This window comes from Sebastes umbrosus, chromosome 23 (assembly GCF_015220745.1).
Source record: "Sebastes umbrosus isolate fSebUmb1 chromosome 23, fSebUmb1.pri, whole genome shotgun sequence".
NCBI lineage: Eukaryota > Metazoa > Chordata > Actinopteri > Perciformes > Sebastidae > Sebastes > Sebastes umbrosus.
Window position 1 is genome coordinate 14,340,539 of NC_051291.1, and position 23,212 is coordinate 14,363,750.

At 36.9% G+C, this 23,212-nt stretch overlaps 1 protein-coding gene across 1 annotated transcript in view; it reads right to left on the reverse strand.

Annotated features, from left to right (window-relative positions):
• Positions 1-419: 419 nt before the first annotated feature.
• Positions 420-23,212, reverse strand: part of col7a1l (collagen type VII alpha 1-like) — a 50,998-nt gene continuing 28,205 nt past the window's right edge. Inside the window, exons 26-80 of the mRNA XM_037761211.1 lie at positions 22,638-22,718; positions 22,303-22,320; positions 22,181-22,207; positions 21,938-22,003; positions 20,697-20,777; positions 20,565-20,591; positions 20,253-20,297; positions 19,328-19,402; positions 19,150-19,245; positions 18,936-18,962; positions 18,689-18,742; positions 18,456-18,527; positions 18,286-18,345; positions 17,342-17,377; positions 17,189-17,233; positions 17,007-17,042; positions 16,760-16,804; positions 15,911-15,982; positions 15,793-15,825; positions 14,175-14,246; positions 13,965-14,024; positions 13,821-13,856; positions 12,622-12,702; positions 12,315-12,350; positions 12,133-12,177; positions 11,053-11,124; positions 10,879-10,914; positions 10,545-10,571; positions 10,297-10,335; positions 10,132-10,194; positions 9,230-9,274; positions 9,095-9,148; positions 8,932-8,964; positions 8,676-8,744; positions 8,475-8,519; positions 8,284-8,316; positions 8,175-8,201; positions 8,021-8,092; positions 7,746-7,808; positions 7,467-7,484; positions 7,344-7,379; positions 7,222-7,260; positions 7,102-7,137; positions 6,882-7,016; positions 6,423-6,515; positions 5,839-6,042; positions 5,550-5,657; positions 4,344-4,388; positions 3,855-3,926; positions 3,449-3,505; positions 3,293-3,337; positions 3,054-3,155; positions 1,663-1,716; positions 1,483-1,539; positions 420-966 (exon numbers count right to left, since the gene is read on the reverse strand). Coding sequence (XP_037617139.1) covers positions 955-966; positions 1,483-1,539; positions 1,663-1,716; positions 3,054-3,155; positions 3,293-3,337; positions 3,449-3,505; positions 3,855-3,926; positions 4,344-4,388; positions 5,550-5,657; positions 5,839-6,042; positions 6,423-6,515; positions 6,882-7,016; positions 7,102-7,137; positions 7,222-7,260; positions 7,344-7,379; positions 7,467-7,484; positions 7,746-7,808; positions 8,021-8,092; positions 8,175-8,201; positions 8,284-8,316; positions 8,475-8,519; positions 8,676-8,744; positions 8,932-8,964; positions 9,095-9,148; positions 9,230-9,274; positions 10,132-10,194; positions 10,297-10,335; positions 10,545-10,571; positions 10,879-10,914; positions 11,053-11,124; positions 12,133-12,177; positions 12,315-12,350; positions 12,622-12,702; positions 13,821-13,856; positions 13,965-14,024; positions 14,175-14,246; positions 15,793-15,825; positions 15,911-15,982; positions 16,760-16,804; positions 17,007-17,042; positions 17,189-17,233; positions 17,342-17,377; positions 18,286-18,345; positions 18,456-18,527; positions 18,689-18,742; positions 18,936-18,962; positions 19,150-19,245; positions 19,328-19,402; positions 20,253-20,297; positions 20,565-20,591; positions 20,697-20,777; positions 21,938-22,003; positions 22,181-22,207; positions 22,303-22,320; positions 22,638-22,718 — 3,117 coding nt within the window. The 3' untranslated portion in view covers positions 420-954. The remainder of the gene's footprint in view (positions 967-1,482; positions 1,540-1,662; positions 1,717-3,053; positions 3,156-3,292; positions 3,338-3,448; positions 3,506-3,854; positions 3,927-4,343; positions 4,389-5,549; positions 5,658-5,838; positions 6,043-6,422; positions 6,516-6,881; positions 7,017-7,101; positions 7,138-7,221; positions 7,261-7,343; positions 7,380-7,466; positions 7,485-7,745; positions 7,809-8,020; positions 8,093-8,174; positions 8,202-8,283; positions 8,317-8,474; positions 8,520-8,675; positions 8,745-8,931; positions 8,965-9,094; positions 9,149-9,229; positions 9,275-10,131; positions 10,195-10,296; positions 10,336-10,544; positions 10,572-10,878; positions 10,915-11,052; positions 11,125-12,132; positions 12,178-12,314; positions 12,351-12,621; positions 12,703-13,820; positions 13,857-13,964; positions 14,025-14,174; positions 14,247-15,792; positions 15,826-15,910; positions 15,983-16,759; positions 16,805-17,006; positions 17,043-17,188; positions 17,234-17,341; positions 17,378-18,285; positions 18,346-18,455; positions 18,528-18,688; positions 18,743-18,935; positions 18,963-19,149; positions 19,246-19,327; positions 19,403-20,252; positions 20,298-20,564; positions 20,592-20,696; positions 20,778-21,937; positions 22,004-22,180; positions 22,208-22,302; positions 22,321-22,637; positions 22,719-23,212) is intronic.

The following is a 23,212-nucleotide window of genomic DNA, read 5'->3' on the forward strand; positions in this document are numbered from 1 at the left end:
GGATCTTCGATGCTTTTCAAATTTCCTGTAAATCTATTCATCTAATCTAATCTTATTTTTACAGCATTTTTGTGGCACCTCTCCAATTCTTGGGCATGTGTCAGAGTATTTGCACAGGACACAACACCTGCCTATATATAGTGTTTAGGGGTGTCACATATGCTAATACCTGCCCTTAATGATGCTGCATGAGGCCCATAATCTTCTACAAAACCAGGTGACACTCACCATGGAGTCAGGCCAGGGGGCGCTTTTCTTCACCCTGATTTGGGATCGCAGCACCTGTAAAGCCCCCAAAAACTTCTCATAAGCAAGTTTAGCGCAATAATTGTGATGCTTTTTTTATCAAACAGCTGCAGTAATATGTGCTCTGATGTGGTTCAAATGTAAGAAAGGAAAACACAGACTTGCTTAGAAAGTTATTTCAACATTTTTTACTGAAGGATACATGCACAGAGAGGTTAAACAGTAATAACAGAGAAACATTTCACCAGTGAATAGAGTGTTTGACCTGGCTACGGATATGCTTATAATACCACTACATTCTGAATAATATCATTGGCGTTTGGTGAAGTAAAACCACAACATATTTTCCATGTTTCAATAAATATCTGATATTTGTTACAGAGAAATATTTGTTTTAATAAATAAATTAGGAGTTGTAGACAAGGTAAAGGCTACACTGGCGTTTACACTGAACAGAGAAGAATGAAAATAACCTGGACACGAGGAAACATTTCTGACAGCGAAGCCTGATTTTATATAGAGCTCCACTCGAAATAAAAGCTTTGGTATGGCCATAGGTTTGGGCGAGCGACATCGTCTCTGTGTGGAGAGAAGTCCTTCCTCATGAAACGCTGGTCAGGTTCAGGGTTCACAGTTTATTCACACGCTCCACGTAGTGTGTGCTTTCTTATGAATGCTTAACACCCTATAGTCACAGTCTCTTGGGACTTAAGAGACATCCTGTTTAAAAAAAATGAGAGAGAGAAAGTATTAAAAGTAACTCTCTGGAGTTGTTTCTTTGCCAGTAAATCATTCCCGAAGAGACGGACTATAGGTTGCTATTTCTGCTCATTCCCATTCAGGCAAGCTTTAGAGAAATCAGGCTAAACGCATGCTGCTTGGAAATACTGTCCTGTCTCATGCTTTGGTATAATATGATGGTGTATTTCCATTCCACATTAGCCTTATACAAACCTTTTTTGCACTGGTGAAAGTTTCATAGTAAGTAGAAAGAAGGAAAGATCTTGAAATATGATGCCAAGTGCTTATTAGTTTTTTTATATGGAATATTATCCATTATGAGAGGGAGAAAGTGAAGCCCAGCCTTCATTTTGTTCAAGCACTTGTCCATCACTTTCAGGCGTCTTGTGTTAAAGTGTAAATAAAAAGAGATTTGCATTCCACGGCATGCAAGGGTTTTCAGAAACATTCAGTTAAGATTCAAGGCCTTTCAAATCAAATCAGAGCTCTCTCTACCTTGTCTGGTTCTTCATTTGTTGTTGAGATGGGAGGGGCAGGAAGCGACACTTCATCCTGCTCATAACAATAAAGGATAGATAAGAGTGTGACAGTGAAAATGCCGCTTCAAAGTGTGAAGCTTCACGTTGATTAATAAATCTATATGTGACGGCGACAAGGCCAGCTGCCCCCCATTACCTTTTCTGTATCAGCCACGGGTTGAGATAGTGGCTCTGTGGTTGTCAAGACAACCTAGGGGAATAGAAAAACAAAAGGGGAGGGTTATTGAGACGATATATATATGAATTCAACCCATTCATCTATGCAGAAATAACTGCAGACTGACTGCTGTTAAAAAACTAAAATGAGTTTCTTCATTTTGGTGATTATATGTGACATAATTATCTCCTAAAAATGTAATGAACCCATCACTCACCATTGCTCCCTGTATGCTAGGGTTGGTTGGCCTGCATAGTCCATCCGTAGACTTAATCACTGGCATGTCCTTATTTATAAGGCAATTCTTCCTCCATATCTACGTAAATGTATTACTTACTTTTGCTATCTGTCTAAAACGTCCGTATTGAAATGGGAAAAAGGGCGTTTACGTATGCTGCTCCTGCTGCTTGGAACTTACTGCTTGCTTGATGATTTGGGTCTAGAGGCGCCGGTCTCTTTAAGTGTTTTAAAAAATAGATTGAAGGCTGTAGATGCTTTGACTGAGTCTTATTTTTGTATTTCATGCTGTGAACGGACATTTATTGTCTGTAATTGGTTCAATAAATTCAAAATAATAAAAAAAGAGACCCAACAGGCTTTAATGTTTTGTATGGTTATAGCAAAAAGAGTTATTATGGCATGATGGAAATCAACCTTTGCTCCTTGTTTTAAGAAGTAGCTCAATGAAGTGGTCTCCTGTCTTTATTTAGAGGAGATACTCCTCGTCTGACTCACAGGATCCGGGGTCCTATTATTGATTATATATGATTATATTATAACATGAAAGGAAATGGACTCAGCCGCGAGTTAGTGTACGATGATTTAAGTGCCCCTGAGTGAGGCTCTATTTAGAGTTTGAACTTTGAAGTAGGGTTGCACAATTCTGAAAAAAATATCTAATTGCATTTATTTTGACTGATACTTCAATTGCGATATTATCATTAAGCCTGTAGAATATGATGTGTAGCCCAGGACATCGCTGCAGCACGACAATATTTAATTTAAAATTATATTTAACAAATTAACAAATTTAACAAATATTGCGATTCTTACAAATACTGCGATTAGAAAATTTACATTACTTTGAAGTTACCTTTTCTAAATCATTCTCATCCCCAGACTGCGTCAGTGTACAAACAAGTTCAGCCTATATTGACATTTGCTCTATGGCGATGGACATTGGAAATCTCTTGGCATGCATGGACAAGTATTCGTTATTCCCTGTATGTCAGTGGGTGTACTGGGATGAGGGGTTTTGTTGTTTCTTGGTTGAATTCAATGTATGTATAAAACATTTAAGAAATAATGTATACATGTAAAGAACAATTTCTACGTTTCAGTAATACATCATACATTGAGTGTAGTTTCACCTGTGCATCTATTTGTCTGTCTATGGAGGACGTCAGAGGATGACTGGAGGTTCCTGTCAATGTTTCTAACTGGGCTGGACTGTGTGTGGGTAATTGTTCCTCCTAGAAAGATAAAAAAAAACCCAGTATAAATATGTTATTATTCTGCATAACTGAGCTCAGCTGTCTCTGCTTCCTTTCCATCAGAGTGCAGCCTCGCAACAGTGAACGACTTTGTGACAGAGTTATTAATCCTCCACCTTTGTATTCACTGGATGGGGGATTTCCTCTGTTTGGACTTCTAGCTGCATATGATAAAAAAAACATGGAACATATTTTACATTAAAAATGAATCATGACATTTTTACCCAATCCAGCTGAAATAGATGAGAACACGCTGTTTGAAGCTAATGTACCTGTGTGTTGTTTTCCCTCTCCTGGGAGGCCGAAGGTTCATCTGTTGAAAGTTCTTCCTGTATAGAAGAAAAAAAATCATCTCATTATAACTTTTAAACGCTCACAACCTACAGACACTCCAGTGGATGATGTGCAGAGCAGCGGTAATGACAAACTAATTTATCCTTAATGATTAATTCAGGTAGTGGGTGTGTCATTAATCAACTCTCTCTAGTGTTTAGAGTGGGCACAGATAATAAAAAAAGAAAACCAAGATCTGATTATGAGCTTGACAGGTCTGTTAGCAAGAAGCCACCCACCACGACAACGCTCCCAATCAGTAACAACCTCACGTCATCAATCATCACTTTAAACTCATGTTTCCCACAGTTCATGAATTAGTCATTCTTCGCAGTAGCTGCCTACCTCGTAATCATAACTGTACTCTTCGCCATTATAAAACTCTTCTTCTTCTTCTTGCTCGTCCTCATCACTTGTCTTTAGATAAAAAGAGACGTGACAATAATTACAGGAAAATACTGTTACACATCATGATTTATCATTCGTGTCAATGGCTGAAAGACGACAATGCCAAGCGATTACAAATGTTCAAATCTGTTATCAATATAATGAGAAGCACATGGACGTTTAGACAAATGCATGCTTTTAGTTTTACTAGCCACACCATGTATACAATAACCGGTTAATTCTGTTATATTTACAAAAATGTTAGTTTATTGTGATTATTTTTATTACGTTTTAGTACTAAAGCTGTTATTTCTACACATGTTAATGTCAGGTTAGAGTTTAAATCTTGCAGTGCGAGATGGCTGTGTTAGTTGGTTTATGTTTTGTTTAGTTGGGACAAAAGTTGAAGTTTTCAGGTTTAGTTTGGACCCCTTCAAGGACATTTACCAGGCGTTGTCTCTGCCTCTTATGCCGTCCTTTATTTCCTTTGCCCTGGTTAAGAAGTTCACAGTCAGAGAGAAAACAAAATAAAGATTTCTCATGCTTCAGACGTTGATGATCAAGTTTGAAACTACGAGGTTGATGCTGTAAGTTGAGGGAGATTTTAAGAGGGGAATAAGTAGTTATTGAATATCAAAAATGAATTCACCACCTTTACATTTTATGGAAGACGGAACCTGCCAAAATAATAAATAAATAAATAAATATGTCATTAAATATAACAAAAATTGTTTAAAAAATGATAAAATGTGACATATATATATATATATACATAAAATATAAAATAAATACATAAAAAATAAATGCAAAAATACATAAATAAATCAAAAGATTAATACAAATAAATACATAAATAAATAAAAGGGAAAATTAAACAGAGGAGTAAATAAATAAGGAAATTAATACAAAGATAAATAAATAAAGAATCAAATTAAAACAGGAATATCAATTTATGTCAAATTTTATCATTTATTTTTAATATTATTTTTGCTACATTAAATTATATATTTATTCAAATATCGAGACATATATTTATTTATTTTTGATTTTGGCAGGTTTCGTCCTCCATATATATTAAGATGTTTAGGAGCCTTTAGTGTTAAAGTTATCAAATGGTTTAGACCTATTTATATAGGACCACACCGGTAGTTTTGCATGTTTCAGCCCATTTATTACAAATCAAATTAACCTGAAGGCATTATATTAATTGATTATATTCTCTCATTAAATTTTAATATATTCACCTGTTGCTGTATGCACTTTAATGGCAAGCACATTTAGTTTACCATAATGAAATGTGCTGTATAAATAGCATTGCCTTGACATGTCCTTCCTTCCAGGCAGCCACTGATTTTAGGTCATGACAGTATTAACTTGTTTTTTAAAATGTTTTATGAGATTGTTGAACTATACTCTGTCAGTTGATTTTCATACTTTACTGACATTAACTGAAATCAGTAAATACTTGGTAGGGTGAGCTAAAACATGCAACACTAGTATGCTCCTTTAATAATATACATTTAAGTTATCAACCAAGAAACATAAATACAACTTGTTATTTTATGTTGAATATAATAAATTAAACACTCGTGCATGTTTTTGATCAGTCGATATCAAACCCAGTTATCAACAAGACGTCCATGGCAGCTTTACCTTCCCACGTTCCCTGTTCTTTTTCTTGTTTCCCGAGTTCTTCTTCAGGGAGTCTTCCTGAGTGAGGAGAACAGTCTCCTCCACAGTTTCTGGTAACCCTGAAACCGTCTGACACGCAAATTTATATTTGTATCGTTTTGTAATCAGCAGAACATAAATGCTACGCAAACAACACAAACTGTGTCTGACACTTCAGTATTTGATCAGATTTTCAATACTTTGTGTTTTCAACAGCTTAGTAAAATCCTACATTTAAATTTTGTCATACTTCATTGTAAAATGTCCTTACCTCCTGGGTCGTAGTGTAATTGAAAGTAGAATTGACCAAAGTCAGATTAATTTTGAGTGAAGATACCCCGTCACCGTCCCCATCTACCATTTCCTGCCCTCTGGAGCCCATCAACTTGTTGTCATTCTTGTCGAGCTCCGGTTCTCCGTTCAGTGTGGTGACGGTCCATAGAGTCTGACCCTCTGCGGTTTCATTTAAAGGGTCCTTCACACCAAATGACAGACAGATGAATTAGTGAGAGAATATTTTGAACTAGTAGCATCTACCTGAGGTAAAAGCATATTAATGACAATATACAGTACACAGAGGGTGAAAATCTGAGTGTAATGTGAAAGATTGTTTTTTCTTTCTTTCATATAAGTGTTGGTGGAGTTTAATATGATTAAATTCTTGAATCAAGACACAGTTCAGCACATTACTGAACTAGTATCAAAAATAACCTCACAAATGTGCTCTTGATTCAAAAATCCTGGACACAAGTTGATTTATCTTGGAGACAGGTTTAATAATTTCATCCTACAGCATGATTTCTAAAGGTTTTTCAAGATTTAAAGACTCAAGATGGAGATTTTGCAGTTACTTACAACTATCAAAGACCCTGGAAGCTGTCCATCTAAATCGGGGTCCTCGATGGTGTCTTTCAGCGGCTGGCTGGTGAGGTCAAACTTCAATGAATTCTGTTGAGACACACAAATATAAAACAAGTGTCATTTTGTTGTTACTGTTGTACTGTTGTTTGGGAAGTTTTGTGATCTTCTGTTTAATGACATAAAATGATACTAGTGGGTTGATGGATACAAGTTGCTTGAAATGGTTGCTTGAAAAAGATAGATAAAGAAGTTATTTATTGAATGCATGGGAGTTCAGGTAGAAATCATTTGGTCTGATTTGCAACCAGCAGAGCTAGCATCTGTGTACTATTGTTCTGCAAATATCGATGTTTTGCAAAAGTGTCTTATAATCCCATGAGGCATAATAAACCACAAGATAGCATGACACTTTTTAAAGAACTCTCACACACTTCTTCCCTAGAGTTTACGTACCGTGTGCTCAGTGATGACGTTGGAGGTGTGAGTTTCTGTGTTTTCTTTTGTTGTCTTGGAGGTGCCGAGCACACGGAGCAGCTCCTCTATTCCATCCTGCAGCAGCCTGTCAATCAAAGCCTTCAGCAGAGGCAGCTGAGGAAAAGTTTACAATGAGAAGGTCAAACCGGGATTCTGTTACAAATTCTATCAACCTCAAAATGTCGTGCTCGGAGCTCACCCTTATACCGTAGTCTTCAAACATCACCTCAATGTCCTAAAGAGGAGGAAACACATATTGTTCAAAGTGCAAAACGAGAACATGTATCCCAGAGGAGGAATTACTACATCCTGTGTTCACCTTCATCTCAATAGATTTTCCAGGAGCTCCAGCGTCACCCTACGGAGACATTAAAGCCAATGAAAATAATGTAATTTCCATATATATATACACGTTTCTGTGGGATAACAATGAAACACTACCGTGTCTCCTCTCAGGCCTCTTTCTCCTTTATCGCCCTTTAAAAAAAAGACAAATGAGCAACAGAGCAAACATTTCTGTTTTCTTATGACTCAGTTTCAGTATGAACCCCATTAACATCTTACCTTCATTCCCGGTGAGCCCTAAACACACAGAAACAGAGGAGAGCAAGACGTTGGAACATGCATCTGCAAATGCATGACAACAAGCGCTCCATATCTGTTCTCCAGATAATGGCACGACTCATTGCAACCCACAATAAAAGCAAATAAAGTCATTGCTGAATGATGACTCAGATGGCAGGCAAAATGTGAATTATGCCCATGCAACAGCTGAATTAATGCGGCATTATTCACGAGCTATAAATATCCAGAAATGTGTTCCGTGTTAAGCATCAAACTCACAGTAATTCCTGGAGGACCCATCGGGATTGGAAATGCTTCTCGGGTTTCGTCAATGGTGGCACCCTGAGAATGGATGCATGTAAAGATCAGTAAAGTTAAAGCTGCCAGGCAGGTCTAGGTGCACCTGCTTTATGTCTTTCTAAATCACCAACAAACACAAATGAGCCAAGGTGACAATGATAATGGATACAATCCTGAATTTAATCTACTGCCTTTGAAAGAGGTTTGAAATAAGTTTTATAAATCATTGACAATGCAGGTGGTATTTGTTTTACCTCTGATGTGACAAGCACATGCCTACCAGGCAAACCTGGAGGTCCTGGTTCCCCCTGACTACCGTCTTTACCCTGTGAAGGGAGAAAAACACTCTGTAGTTGGTTGCTCAGTTTTCTCTCAAACATAAATTTGTTTTATCTCAAAACCGCTTACATTTGCACCCGCGTCTCCTTTGTCCCCCTGGAATGAGAGGAAAGTTAACAAGTGTATTCAAAAAATAGCTTCATAAATGTTTTAGTTGGTTGCGATAAATTCAAAGGACCTTTTTGTCATCTCCCTTTGGTGCTCGTTCTCCCTGTGAGAAGAAAATAAATTTTCAACTTTAATACTTCACCTAACAATAGTGACACTTTTCGGAAAATCTGAACGATTTCAAACAATCACAATAGCACAGGTGTTAAGCATAATCCAGAGGGTATCACACAGCAGCACGGTGCTGTAATTGTTACTCACATCTTTTCCTGGCAGGCCCCGTTTCCCGTCAATGCCAGGTCTCCCCTGAAGAGCAGAAGAAATAAAACAACCACAATCTCTCTCTGAAGGCTCATGCTAATTACACAGCTGAAACAACAATATAGTATGTTGTATTGGCTTTAATGTCACCATTAAAAACATATAAAGGATGGATGTTTAATGATTCAGAGTGATACTCACTGGAGTTCCCGGTAAACCAGGCATTCCTGCAATCCCAACCCGTCCCTGGTCTCCTTTGTCTCCCCTCTGCTCACATGCACACATACAAAAACAAGCTTTTTATTTAATGAACCATTGACAGTATTAAATGGTATTAGGTGCACTTACAAATGACATGTCTACACACATCCGTATAAGTTTCTCTATTTCTGATATTTAAGCAAATCATTATTCTTTAACCATGTATAAACAGTAAAAAAAACTTTGATGCACTCACCAGACCAGCCTCTCCTTTTGGTCCCTGGTCACCCTGCAGTTATGATGAAACATCTTGTGAGTGAAGCTCATACTGTAAACGCCCAAAAGCTCAACGCAATTCACATGGACCCACACAAGATGTTAATAATACAAGTGAAACTATGTGCACAAGTTTGTATAACCTTCGATCCTGGTTTCCCTGGTAAACCATCAAGTCCATCTCTTCCAAAACCGCCCTGCAAAGCAAACGGATTCATATATCAACACATACGAACAGTACCACAATAAATGTAATTTAAAATGATGTATACATGTACCAGAGATGGGCCTGGTCCTGGTAGTCCAGGTTTCCCCTCCGGACCCTGTGGAGAGAGACAAATATTAAAATATTGGGATGATTCAAGAGATTCAAAAAAGCTTAATTATTATTGTCTCCTACAAATGAAAAAAATACCAACTATAATTTAAAAAGTAATCCAATTAGGGCAATATTGTCAATAAACCATTATTTTCATTATTGATTTAAGGTGCAGTGTGTAAGATTTGGTGACATCTAGCGGTGAGGTTGTAGATTGCAACCAACTGAAGCGAGAACTACGGCCGACACAAAAATGTGAAAACGCGAATGGCCCCATCTAGAGCCAGTGTTTGGTTTGTCCGTTCTGGGACACTGTAGAAACATGGCGGCCGGCACTGTGAATAGGACCTGCTCCCTTTGTAGATGTAAACGGCTCATTCTACAGTAACAAAAACGATTCTAATGAAAACAAAGGTTTTAATATCATATTCCATTTCTGCTAATAGATCCTCCTAAATGCTACATACTTTTCTTTAAATATAATTTTTTCAATTAAACAATTAATTGTATAGTCTATGAAATTTCAAAAAAAATGCTCTAGATAATGTCTTCAAACGTCATATTTCATTTGACCAACAGTCCAAATCCCCAAATATGCAAAAAGTAATAAATTAAACAGAAAAAACAGCAAATCGTCACAATCGAGAGGCTGGAACCAGAGAGAATATTTGGCATTTCTTTGCTTTAAAACTGACTTGAACAATTATTTGATTGTCCAAATGGTTGCAGATTAATTTTCTGCCAATTGACTAATCAGTTAATGGACTGACTGTTTCAGCTCTATGTGACACTTTGAGGGAATGTACTGCTATCTATGGTTGCTGAAGTTGCAGTATATATATATGTTTGTGAGATACTCACTCTTGGCCCAGGCAGACCGGTTTCCCCTCTCAAACCAGTCTGACCAGGATCTCCTGATTCACCCTGAAGGAAAGGAAAGGAAAGGAAAGAAGAGAAGAAAAACTTTAGTTCTCTCATGAAAAATAAGCCCAAATAAAGCATGTTGCATGCCATTCTTCAAGTTACCTTAATCGCTCTGGTCAGTAAGTTGTTGTCTCCAACAATCTGGTAGGAGAAAATCAGACATCAGAAGTTAACTTGCTAATCGATGAACAATTTCAGCAGATTGAGAAAAGACATTAATTTCCCATGGTCCTATGGGAGAGTGGTGTTTTTTCTTTTGTTCTTTATAAGCTTCGTTACAACGAGTGCCCTTGTCAAACATGGCTGAACTGATGAGATGCTGTCAAAAAAGATAATAGAGGTTTGTTTACTTGTCCTCCCGGAGGTCCAGGTTTTCCCTTTGTGACGACGGCAGCGTGATCAAAAGAAGAACACACAATGAAAACACTGTTAATAATCTAACATGTCACACTGCTAAACACAATCCATAGTTGAGACACAAAGGCAAAATAGTATGTGCACTGAAGGGCGGCACTCACAAAAGGCTTAATTAGTGAAGATATCGAAATACAAATCGTGAAGTCACAAAGGAATAGCAAGTTGTGAAGATGGTGTTCGACACAGAAGAATAATCAGAGTGCGTCAAACAACAAAACAATAAACACGCTCATCAATGAGAGGGAGAGATGCTGAATACAAACATACCTGCTCCCCTTTGTCGCCTTTCTTTCCATCAGTACCCTTCAGAAAAAAAAAAATCACAAGTTATCTAGACGCAGTATACGCTGAATTATTCCAGTTATTTATGGTGACATTCACTCTACAGAAAAAAACCCAGAAAGGTTTTGGGTCTTTTTATAATAAAATTCAAGAACTTACAGACAGACCAGACGTCCCAGTGTCTCCTTTGTCTCCTAGGTCCCCTGGTCGCCCTGTTAACCCCAGTGGACCCTGATCAACAATAACGATGGAATTAAAGTAGGTGAAGTTATACAAGTAACAGTATTATTTTCGTTATTATAGTTGACATAATTATTATTAGTTTTTTCATTTATTATTATAATATTTTTTTTATCATTTATTTGTTATTGATATATAAATATTAATTTTATTATTCAGTATTTATTTAATTATTTTCCTTTTTTTTTTTAATTATGTATGTATTTATTTATCTTCTTGTGTCTTTAGACATGTATGTTTATATATTTATATGGAAAAGAAGCATGGCATTACTATTTTTTGCTATCTTGAAAAAAACGACGCTTCCCCATAAAAACATTTGAAACAAAGGAATTAAAAAGAGCATATAGTTTTGTATTACTGTTTATGTCAAAAGCCTTGAAATAGACCCAAAATCAAAAATGTAAAATTAAATGCTGCTCTGAGTAAATGTGTGTATAAATGGTGCATCGTGGTGTTTGATCAGCAGGAGTCCTGGCAGACAGTGGAGCTTGTATATTTTGGAGCTAACTATAACATAGCATGATATTTATTATTGTTTATAATAAAAACACATCAAATCAAACAGAAACACAGTGCATTGCATAAAAAAAGTACTCATAAAAGGACACGGTTGGTGTATTGAGTGTCAATGAACTAATTGGTACAAATTTCTGACTGCAGCGATTAAACCCTTTGACCAAACTCAACATCTGGTCCATGCAATGTGCACACTTTCAACCATATTATTGACTTATTAGTCCCTTATGTGCCAGAGAGAACTCTGTTGATGAGGACCTGCTTTAATGACACAGATGGTGAGCAGAAAGGTAATTAGTCCTTAGGTCAGACGTGCAATCGCCTCAGTTTTGTAACTTCTTTAAAGTAACTTCCGTATATATGTTTTTATAAGACAGCTTTTGTCTAGGTTGGTGTGTTTGGGGGGGTATTTTATGTATGTTTACATGTTTATTATGTGTATTATTCCGCCTTTAATCGTGGAAAACACAAAATACATACCCTAATTCCTCTGTCACCAGGCTCTCCAGGTGGTCCTAGTTCACCCTGTGAAAGGCAAAACAACGCAATCACGTAAAGTTAGTAAATTTAGGACATTACTGTATTGATTATAAATCATCATGGAACCTCCTGTGCAACATCCCTGATAAACTGAACAAACAACAGCATTAAGTAAACTGTACCTTAGTTCCTGGGTCTCCATTAGTTCCAGGTGCACCCTACACACAAAGTCATTGTCACCAATAATACAATGTAAATACTTACATTTAAATACATTTTCCTGAGCTCAAGTTTTTTATCTATACATATCACATTCTGACTTGTCCAGACATTTATCATATTCTCCTTATGTCTTGTGTTTTAATTAATAATTTCTCCTGACGTGATGTGTTTTAAATAAACCCTCGTAAGGAAAAATACATTTGAATTGTGCTGTATCGTACAATCAACTTGTATCATTGCTGTAACAGCCACTCAGGATTTACTTACATCTTTACCTCTTAATCCTGGTTCTCCGGGTTTTCCGGAAAACCCAACAGTCCCTTTGTCCCCTTTAGAGCCATCGTGCCCCTGGACAAACACATGCCTTCTGTTTTAGTAACATTAACAACCTTAGTAAATATATATATATATATATATATATATATATATATATATATATATATATATATACTGTATATTAAAGGGGACATATCATGCTTATTTTCAGGTTCATACTTGTATTTTTTTCTGTTTCTACTAGAACATGTTTACATGCTTTAATGTTAAAAAACACATTATTTTTCTCATACCGTCTGTCTGAATATACCTGTATTCACTCTCTGTCTGAAACGCTCCGTTTTAGCACCTGTCTCTTTAAGACTCCTCCCAAAAAAGCCCAGTCTGCTCTGATTGGCTTGCGAGAAAAATATGGTGCACCTTTGAAAAAGGTAGTTCTCAAACTGTTGGCAATATATTCTCATGAGCCTGCATGTGACATAGGAAGGGGATCCAAATCTGAATGGCTCGTTGAATCACATGTTTTCTGATCTAGGCAGCCCACAAAAAACTGTCTGGGTTGTCATATTTCACAGTTTGTGTGTTGGTAGGCACTCCAGATACCCAAATATATGTGCACAAACACTGAAAAAGTCAGTTTGCCATGATATGTCCGCTTTAAGTAAGTTTTAGGGTTTTAAATAGTTGCAATGGAAGCTTGTAGTGCGCTTTCGCCAAACTACACGAAATTGTTTATGTATATAATAAAACATTTTTTTAACTTGGGGGCAAACGTAATAGCCATCAGTTGTCTTTACACATTGAGCAGACATGGAGCAACATTAGCAGTCATTTGGAGTCATGTGTCTGGCCACCTGACAAATCTAATTTATATTCTTATTTTAGCTTTGGTTTGGTCTCCTCCAACCACGGAGAAAAAGATCTGGTTCTTTAACTGCTAAATGCTCCACTATGTTCATCAGCTAGTTTCTAACATTGTCTGCTGTTTGGTGCTGAGCAGGTAGCATACAGTGGGCTTTTAGAGCTTTTTTGTTGAAAACTGCTGCTGTCACTGGAAATGAGGTCGACGAAAGTGAACCACAACAGCAAAATCCTAGCAATAGCCTGAAAGATGCTAAAAGAATTCGGTAGAGTTTAGGATAACTGCAAAGTCAGGTGATAGAGCAGCTTTAAGCAAAATAGTCACTTACTTTCTGTCCTGGTTTTCCAGACAAACCAACATTTCCCTGTGAATGATAACAAGGATAAGACATAAATATAATAGCAATGAACAGCTGTTTTCTGCTTCAGTGTTATATGATGAGAACAAGGTTTAAGTGTTGTAGGTGACTCACCCTCTCGCCATTTTCACCCTTTGGTCCCCGCTGTCCTGGAATCCCAAAACCAGGACTTCCCTGCACACATCAAAACAGACCATACCCATATTTTTTATGTAAAGTTATTCTAAACTCCCCACTATTTGCTCTATTCTCACATTAGTGAATCAGAAAAATTACAAAATGCAGAAATGACTTGCATGATGTACAGCATTTCTCATTATTAACCTTATCTCCTTTGTCTCCTTGTTTACCCTTCATTCCCTGGGGGCCTGTGGTGCCGACTGGACCGATGTCTCCCTGACGAACAGGAAACACGCACACGCATCCACAAATAAACAGAACATCAATCAAGATGATTCTCGTCACCGGACCAAACAACAGTTTCAAAACAAAACTCTTCACTTTAAATGACACCCTGTGGACTGGGAGAATAAAGAGGTCCCATTCACTGGAGCATTCAGTCCCACTTCAAAAGCTAATGAGAGAAAATCTTAATTGTGTTTGATAAGCCGACCCAGAGGACTGAGTTTGCAAGAAATACCCCGACCAATTAATTAACAATGTCTCGACAGAATAAAACATTAAGAGAATCACTTCCCTTTGGCTGACTGGCTTATTTCAAGCCAGTTAAGATAAATACAGGCAAACAACTTAGACACACATGTGAGGTTGTGACAAAATTGAACAAGGTTAGATTGTGTCACTAGTTTAAATCTTTGGACTAAGTTGGACGAGTAACACTTTTCTCCCCCCTCAACAACTTCTCAAACCCCAAATCTGTAGATAAGCAGCTCAGCGGCCAACAGATGACGACCACTGCAGACTTTTTAATACTTTAGTTTTAATTAAACACATATATCTTGGAGGCACAGCTTCTCTGGAGCCAAGAGTAATCTTATAGGTTGAGGGAAACCTAAGGATCCAAAAAAACGAAAAACAAACAAACTCATAACTGGAACTGATGTCCCTTAAAGGGTATTTTAAGGGATAAATTATATTGTGAATTATCATTCTAACTGCTTTGGTTGCACAGAGCCAGCAGGAATGAGGGTTTTGTACACAACAAGAACTAAAATGAGTTATAGAGAGTTAGAGAGTTTTGGTGATTTCAAATGAGGGATTTCTGTATTTGTGTTTTTCTCAGTTGGGAAAGTCTGATGTCACATATTTCCCTGTGCACCAATCAGAGTTTACTGTAGCAACAAAATGCAATGACAGTTGTATTTATGTTACCAGGCCACTGTCAATCAAATCTGATCCAATCAAACTCACACAGTTCTGATGGATCAGATTAGCTGAGTCTGAGTGTTAAACTCTTAATAAATATCAACTTATAATGTTTTTCCTCAAACTTTAACTTTAATTGTTGCTTATTTAGTCATGATTGTTTAATACCAAGTTTTCCGACCATTTATGCATTCTTCTCTGTTTATCTTAGTTGCAGCTAAGAATTGTCTGTAAAACAAAATTGCAATCTGCAAGAATGTGTGTAAAATTATGGATTTAAAATTGTAATTAATAATATTTTTTTATTTTATTTGTATTTTATTATTTTCAATTTATTCGTTCATATTTTTTATTTTATTATTATTATTATTATTATAAAAAAAGTTTTTTGTTCTTTGTTTCTCAATTTACAGTTACTATCTGTTACATGTACGTATTATTTCATTTGTTGTGGTTTAGGTTGTTCTAGTCTATTTTCTTCCGGAAACAATAAAAAGCATGATTAAAATTTTTTTTTTTTTTAAATATGGGAACCACGGTGATGCATGCTGCCACAGAAAAAATGTTTTCCTGGATGAATAAAAGTTAAAATTGCAAGTTGAAATTGGTTACTTACCCTGGCACCCTTTTTTCCAGTTGGGCCAATTATCTGTTGTGATGTGAAAAAGAAGACTGAGTGTGAGTATGAAGTGTTTCCATTTCTAAAGTTTAAATGAGTGGAATAGTTTTCTTACACCCTTGGCTGGATCTCCAGCGGCTCCTCTTGGACCCTCATCTCCTTTTAATCCCAGTGGCCCCGTCAGTCCCTGGAAAAATCAAGGCAAATGAAAAATATTTCTGAATCTGCCATTTCTGTTATGATTGTTATATTTATGTGCCAACTGACAAATCAAAAGAAATCTCTTGTTATTCCTCAATTTACTTTCAGCTATCATTAATTCTGAAATACCCAATAAAATGAACCATCACTCCTTTCTACCTTCTGTTAACCTGCACTTTATGAGCTGTTATGTTCAAAGCTAAACCTTTTGAATTAAAACTGTACTACAAAAGCAAAATTTTTTTGTGATAGTCACTTCCAAAGGACTACGCTGCCTCAAATTAAAAATCAGTGAAGCAGGACAAAATGGCCCATTTCATAAAGATACCCACTGAGGTTTGACAATTTGGCGCATGATCGTATGTAATCATAACCATCTCTGATAGGGGCTAATCTTGAAAAACCAACAACAAAAATGGCTTCCTCATTTTGCTCATTTATCATCGTCTTAATGTCTGTTTGGAGACGTTAGAAAACAGTTATTAAACAGTGTATCGCATTTCCAGCAATTCGGTCCCAGCTGGTCCTGAATAAATATATTGCTTCTGCCTAAGGCTTTCTTTGTAATCAAAAATGAATTAAAAAGTGGATTTGAATATGCTCAGTGGAAGCAATTATGATTATGTTGGTTTAGTGGGACATTATGACATGTTCCAGTGTGCAGGCAGTATGCAAATATATATATAAGTAATTGTAAGGAATATTTTGTCTCAGCACTTCAAAATGTTAACCTCAAGTAGCTAAAGTGTGTTGTCATACTCACTGTTGGTCCTTGTGGTCCGATTGGTCCCAGCTCTCCTTGTTCTCCCTAAAAGGACAAAAAATAAATATATCTAACACTGAAAACTGCATGTATATGCATGCACAGTGTGACGCCAGGGTTGATTAAAACAACTATCAGCATGACTCTTGGGTGAATTTAATTGATTCTTTCACGTTATCATATTAATTATAAAGCCAATATTATCAGCTGAATGAAGAGAGAGTGGACGTGTGTGGGATGAACTCACCTTGTCCCCTTGCTCTCCTGTGTATCCCTTCTTTCCCTGCAGGTAAGAATAAATCACTGGCTCTGAATTCTTTCATCACTGATTCTTACACAATATTCACCCCTTAGTTCAACCTCATTAAAGTGAACTGGAATTCATTCATATGCATTTGATGGTAAAATATGCAGGAACTCATTGCACACCCGAAGTCCGATGATTCCTTGGATGCCCTGCTCTCCATGATCACCCTGAAAAGATGAATTACAAATATTATTTTACAAACATTTTTCTTTTTTTAAATTTGAACTAAAACATGTTACACTCAGAATTTTCAGATGTTTTTTCATGTTTGTTACCTTTGGGCCGACTGGTCCGGTTAAGCCAATATTTCCCTGCAAAACAACAGTTCAAACACTGAAACAAAAATGGGATTTCATATTAACAGATCCAGAGCGATTCTGTTCCACCTTAACAATCTGCCCCATAAGACTATTAGTATTATTAGTATTCTACTCTAAATAAAATGATAATACTCCATATTTATGGTTGATTCTTCCTTTTTAAAGGTGCAGTGTGTAGGATTTGACGGCATCTAGTGGTGAGGATGCAGATTGCTAACCCGACCCGAGAAACCGTCATTGGAAACAGGTGATTGGATGAACCATTTGTCAGTCAAACTAACGAAAGCGGAACAAACTGAAGGCAAAAACAGCGCTGTACTTTTCATGTTCAGTGGCATCTACGCTGACCTCTTCAGGAGCCACCATTGTTGTTTAGAACGAACAGTCGCCACTCCCTGTCATCTCACGCTATGGTCTCACCGGGTATCACGCACCTAAGCCACGCCTGTAGCTGCAGTAGCTTCTCACAGGACGCTGATTGGTCCGTTGTCTGGCGAGCCTGACAAGATGGATTTTCGCGTGACATTTGATCCCACGATTCTCGCGTGATCTTGTGACATTGCGAGAATCCAGCAGCCATGCAAGGTTAGCAGATTGCAGCCAACTGCAACTTCTCCCGTGTGCCAAGCGGGCAGGAGAATTACGATTGGCCGACACAAAAACATGAAAACGCGAAAAGGCCCTCTCTACAGCCCGTGTTTGGTTTGTCTGTTCTGGGCTACTGTAGATACATGGAAGACCCGCTCCCTATGTAGATACAAAAGGGCTCATTCTAAGATAACGAAAACACAACGATTATACACTAAAGAAAACATACTTATTAATAATATATTCCAATTTCTGCCAATAGATCCCCTCTAAATGCTACACACTGTTCCTTTAAGTTAATTGCAATGTACCTTCTCTCCCGGCTCTCCACGAGGACCTTGTATACCTTGTATGCCAATTCCTTCTTCACCCTGCAAGAAAGGAATATTTATCAGGCAAGTTACTCAGTAATATATTGATGTGTTTTTTAGTAGACAGGTTCAAAATGTGTAAGTTGTTTTTTATTAAAAAACACTTATACCTTCTCTCCTGTCTGACCTGATAATCCTGGCACCCCATCAACGCCAATGGGACCAGGCAAACCTGCAATCCCCTACACAAGTTTGCATATATGCGTGTTTGTGTGGGAAAGACAGCAAGACAGAAACAAAGAGGAGAGAAAAACACTTTCAGAAGGCAACTCTGAATTATCTTTCAATTGTGTTATGCAACGTCTTTTGCCACTTCTTATAATTGTATCAACAACGCACTTACATCTCTTCCTGACTCTCCTTTGTCTCCCTTCACGCCCTGCTTCCCACGTAAACCCTTTCAAAAATAATGGAAGTGTTATTAGATGAAAGTGAAACAATGAATATTCAAATTCATGAGGCATTAAGAATAGGCTTAACATGCATGCAGACACACTTTATGATGCATGATATTTATGCTGTAAATTACATTTTCCAGCACAACCTTTTCAGAAGACTAATAAGGGATGCAACGCAGCCTTCATACTTACTTTTGCTCCCAGCTCGCCAGGATCGCCCTACAAAGTTGCAAACAGTAAGAACAACTCTGGTTAAGCATTTTCATACTGAATACTGTAGGTTGGTCTGACATTACATGATGAAACAATACAAGATCATCATTGCAATATGGGATTAAGGCTAAAAAAGGTTCACAGCTTGCACATTGTGCTTTTTACTGTGACTTTTAAGTCTAATCCATGTTACCTTGACAGATATTCCCGGTGACCCCGGTGGTCCTAGCTGGCCAGGTAGGCCTGGAACTCCATTGACCCCTCGTACACCAGGAGACCCCTGGGGACCCTGTAACATGCAGTGATTAACATTTGAGCTGTCCTGAAGTTCACTGTTGGAAAAACTCCAAAAGAGTTTTTTGAGGACTCACTGAAGATCCTGGCTCTCCTTTTCGTCCAGGAACAAAATTTGCATCTGCGCCAGCTATTACGTATCCAGGCTCTCCCTAAGTGGAAACAAAAAAAAACATTGATACCTGAATACACAACAGAATATTTCCTGCCTTTGTTGTTGTTGTAGCACTCAAATCTTTTTCACAAAAGTAGATAAATCCAGCGTTATGAGCTCAAATATATGGAAGCCATAAACAGACATGAGTCAAACATTTTTTTTATTCACAACAGCATAAACGTGTTACCTGTGTCCCTGAAAGACATGCGTGTCCTATATTTGTACCTTGAAATAGCTAGGCTACATATACAGTACAGTACATACAATACTTGAGGTGCTATAAAAACACATTGCTCCTTAATTCCAAAGTAAAGGTCAGACAGTTTTATCACAAAATAGCTACATTTCATTTTAGATCAGAAGTCATTTCAGTATGTATATAGTATGTTTGTAGTCAGAGATATCCTGAATTCAAATATATCAGTCATTGTCAGGAATTATTCATTTAATTTTATCCAGCAACCAAAAATAAAAGAATAAAGAAATTTCCCTCACAATTTAGAGGTATTTTCTTTATAATTTATAAGGGGCACAGGTAACATGTTTTGTACTTCTATTTTGTATGTGCCCTCGTTAACACATTATTTTGAAAACTGGACGTAGTCACACTTGTATCCTTCCGCTAACTTCACCAGGTCCTCCATCACTGTCAGCCATGGAAGTATACATTATACATCCATGCTGTCAGCTCGATTTGGGCCATTTGAATGCATTTACCGTCAGCTGATTTGACCCAAACATTATAAGTAATAAAAGAAAAACATTGACTCATGTCCGCTTAGGGCTTCCGTACGAATCTTAGCAGAAAGCAATCAGTCTAAATGACATGCACACGTTAGACTTACTCTCTCTCCTCGCTGTCCCTTTGGACCAGTGAGTCCAGGTAGACCCTGTAATGGAAAGAAACATGAAGAGTGATTAGTATATTATTATTATATAATTAATTCGTATATACCGCAACATCACAAATTTGAATTAAGCTAAAGTTTTGACACTTTATTTACTTATTAAGTCGACGGTGGAAAGGCAAAGTTAGCAGGTGATACATGTAGCAAAGGTATAGGACCACATTCAAAGAGTTTTAGCCAGCTGACTCAATATAATGCTCCATAAAAAAGGTTTTGTTTCATAAATGTATTCATCATAAATGGTCTTACCATATCACCTGATATGCCTTGAGGGCCCTGAAAAAAACAAACAAAAAACATATAAGATTTTATAGAGAGAGTCAAACATAAATGAAATAAACTTTAACCAGGTCAGTCTGAGGTTTTTCTGAATTTAGTTACCCGCTGGCCGGCAGAACCGGGGGGTCCACTTCTCCCTGGTCGTCCTGGCAACCCAGGTATACCATCTGCTGCAGGAGGCCCCTGTCATATTAAAACATTATGGTCTGTGCTGGAAAACAGATTAATAGATATACACAGCAAAGCCACACTCACCCACACAGTCACAGCAGGTCGGTTGTCAGATGGAATATAGTAAAAATGATAAAGTAGTTACAACAATAATTTGATATACTGGACCTTTGTGGACAGAGCAGTTTTTACTGTAATGGAGTCAAGTAATAAATAAAAGTAAACGGACTGTAGGTCACCTTTTACTTTAACCAATATATACACATTTCTGAAGATATTCCACCTGTATACCTGAAAACTGAACAGCTCAGCTTATTGCAACCCCCATTACTATGACAACCGGCAACTGTGAGCTTTAATATAGTGATTCCGATGTTTATTTTCTATTTCTTCTATTTTAATATATCAAAAAATATAAGACAGCATGAAAATGTACTTAAAGTAAATGTCTCCTCCTCATTGTTCATTTTTATATATATATATATATATATATATATATATATATATATATGTGTTTATTATATGTATTTTATTGTTTTGCTATATGTTTGTTTGCTATATGTTTACTATTCATTTTATTTATTATTCTTGTTTTTCTTTTTTTTTACTTATTTGATACATGTTCGAAATCAATCACCTAAATCTAGATCTAAAATTGTAATGTGGTGAAAATAATATAAGAAATAAGATAATTGAAAAGAAAAGAAATCCTGCAGCACCCTTTGACACATGTCGAATAAACAAATGAATACAAAAAATAAATAAAAATACAGCTGTATTGAACTCCAGTTCTAGATGGACTGGTTGAAAATGACTGGTCTAATTTTAAGAAATTGACTCATTTTTGTGTGATAAACTGTAGCCCTCTGTCAGTGACTGTGACTAATGCTGCTGTACTGGCCAACTGTCCCTTAATTTGTAATTAGTAGTTGCTGCAGTGCACAATGCACAAATAGGCGAACAATTTTTTTACTAAATATAAACAACTCTTTTATACTTTTGCTAGTATGACATAGTGCCCTCCATGCTCCATATATAATAAAATGTATAATAAATGTATCAAAACAGACAGCTGATGGGTAAGGTAATCTTGACAATAAATTATTTTCAATGAAATGACAATGATAGTAGGGTGTATTGTTGTGTGTTTGTGTGTGTATGTTGATTCTTACTCTTTCTCCCCTCTCTCCTTTGGTAGAAGTGAAGGGATCAAACTGTCCTGGAGTTTGCCGAAATTTCTGCATAAACAAAACAAAGACTACAAGTTATTTTAAAAGTTAAATTAATATTAAAGACAATAAAGTTGAATTAATAGCAATGAGGGAAGGGACAGTGGATAATGTATTGAAATGTCCTCATGGCAACAAAGTATTATCACTAAACAGGTGCCATAATGTAGAGAAGATCAAACTTACCAGACCTCCGAGACCAGAACCATCTCCCTGAAAGAATGAGAGAAAGAATACTGAAAATAAATAACTGCTTTTGGGTACATTTCTAAATCAATTTAACCGTTAACACATTTCAGTTAACTCACCTGTTCCCCTTTCTGGCCCTGGATAAACAAACAAATAGTTGACGATTAATCAAGAGAAGAACTCATTAATCAAACCATCGTTAACGTGAGAAGTTCAGATAAATGCCAGCACCTCATCAGTGAACTTTACACCAGGATACAAATAAAGAAAAAACTCATTGTGCTGCTGTTGAATCCCTGTTAAAGATATCTATGTGTATTCATATAGAATTTTCTTGTCTTGTGGTGATTTGTACTCTTTCACATATTTGGTTTACACAATGACTGATATGATAATTATCGTGATGATGACAACAACAATGATGAGGAGAAGGAGGACTTTCTGAAGTACCAACCTTCACACACTGGGAGGTGCAGGGACCCTGAGGCTTGGGCTGCTCCTTCGGGTCTTCAGTCGCGGTGTCCAACTGAGCAGACTGAAAATGGACAAGAGGAAAAGGGAATTCATTACGGATTAGTCAGAGTAATGCGTAATGCTGCCGCAGTCACACCTCCACCGCTCTGACGTCCAAATGAAGTCAAGACCGCTGGTGTTCCTTCCTACGGAGTCTTTGTGAATAGTATGGGAGACTGCAGTTTGTGTCGCGTGTGAAATGAAAAGTCAACTTTCACTTGTTTTAATTTACGGCCGTAGCTTAATAACGTAAAAACGTAGTCATTTTAAGCCAAATCATAATGTTTTTTACTAAAACTAACCAAGTAGTTTTGTTGTCTAAACATAGCCAAGTAGTTTTGTTGCATTTTGTTTTGTTTTCTTTCAATTTATGACGTTAAAGTTAAAAACTGTTTAAAACTGCGACCTGGAGAAAATATGCTTCCCCTCGAAATGTAACCAACAATGCAGTTTAGTTGTATGGGAACATAATTTCGTAGGACATAGGGTGTGATTGAACTACGACATATGTCGTTG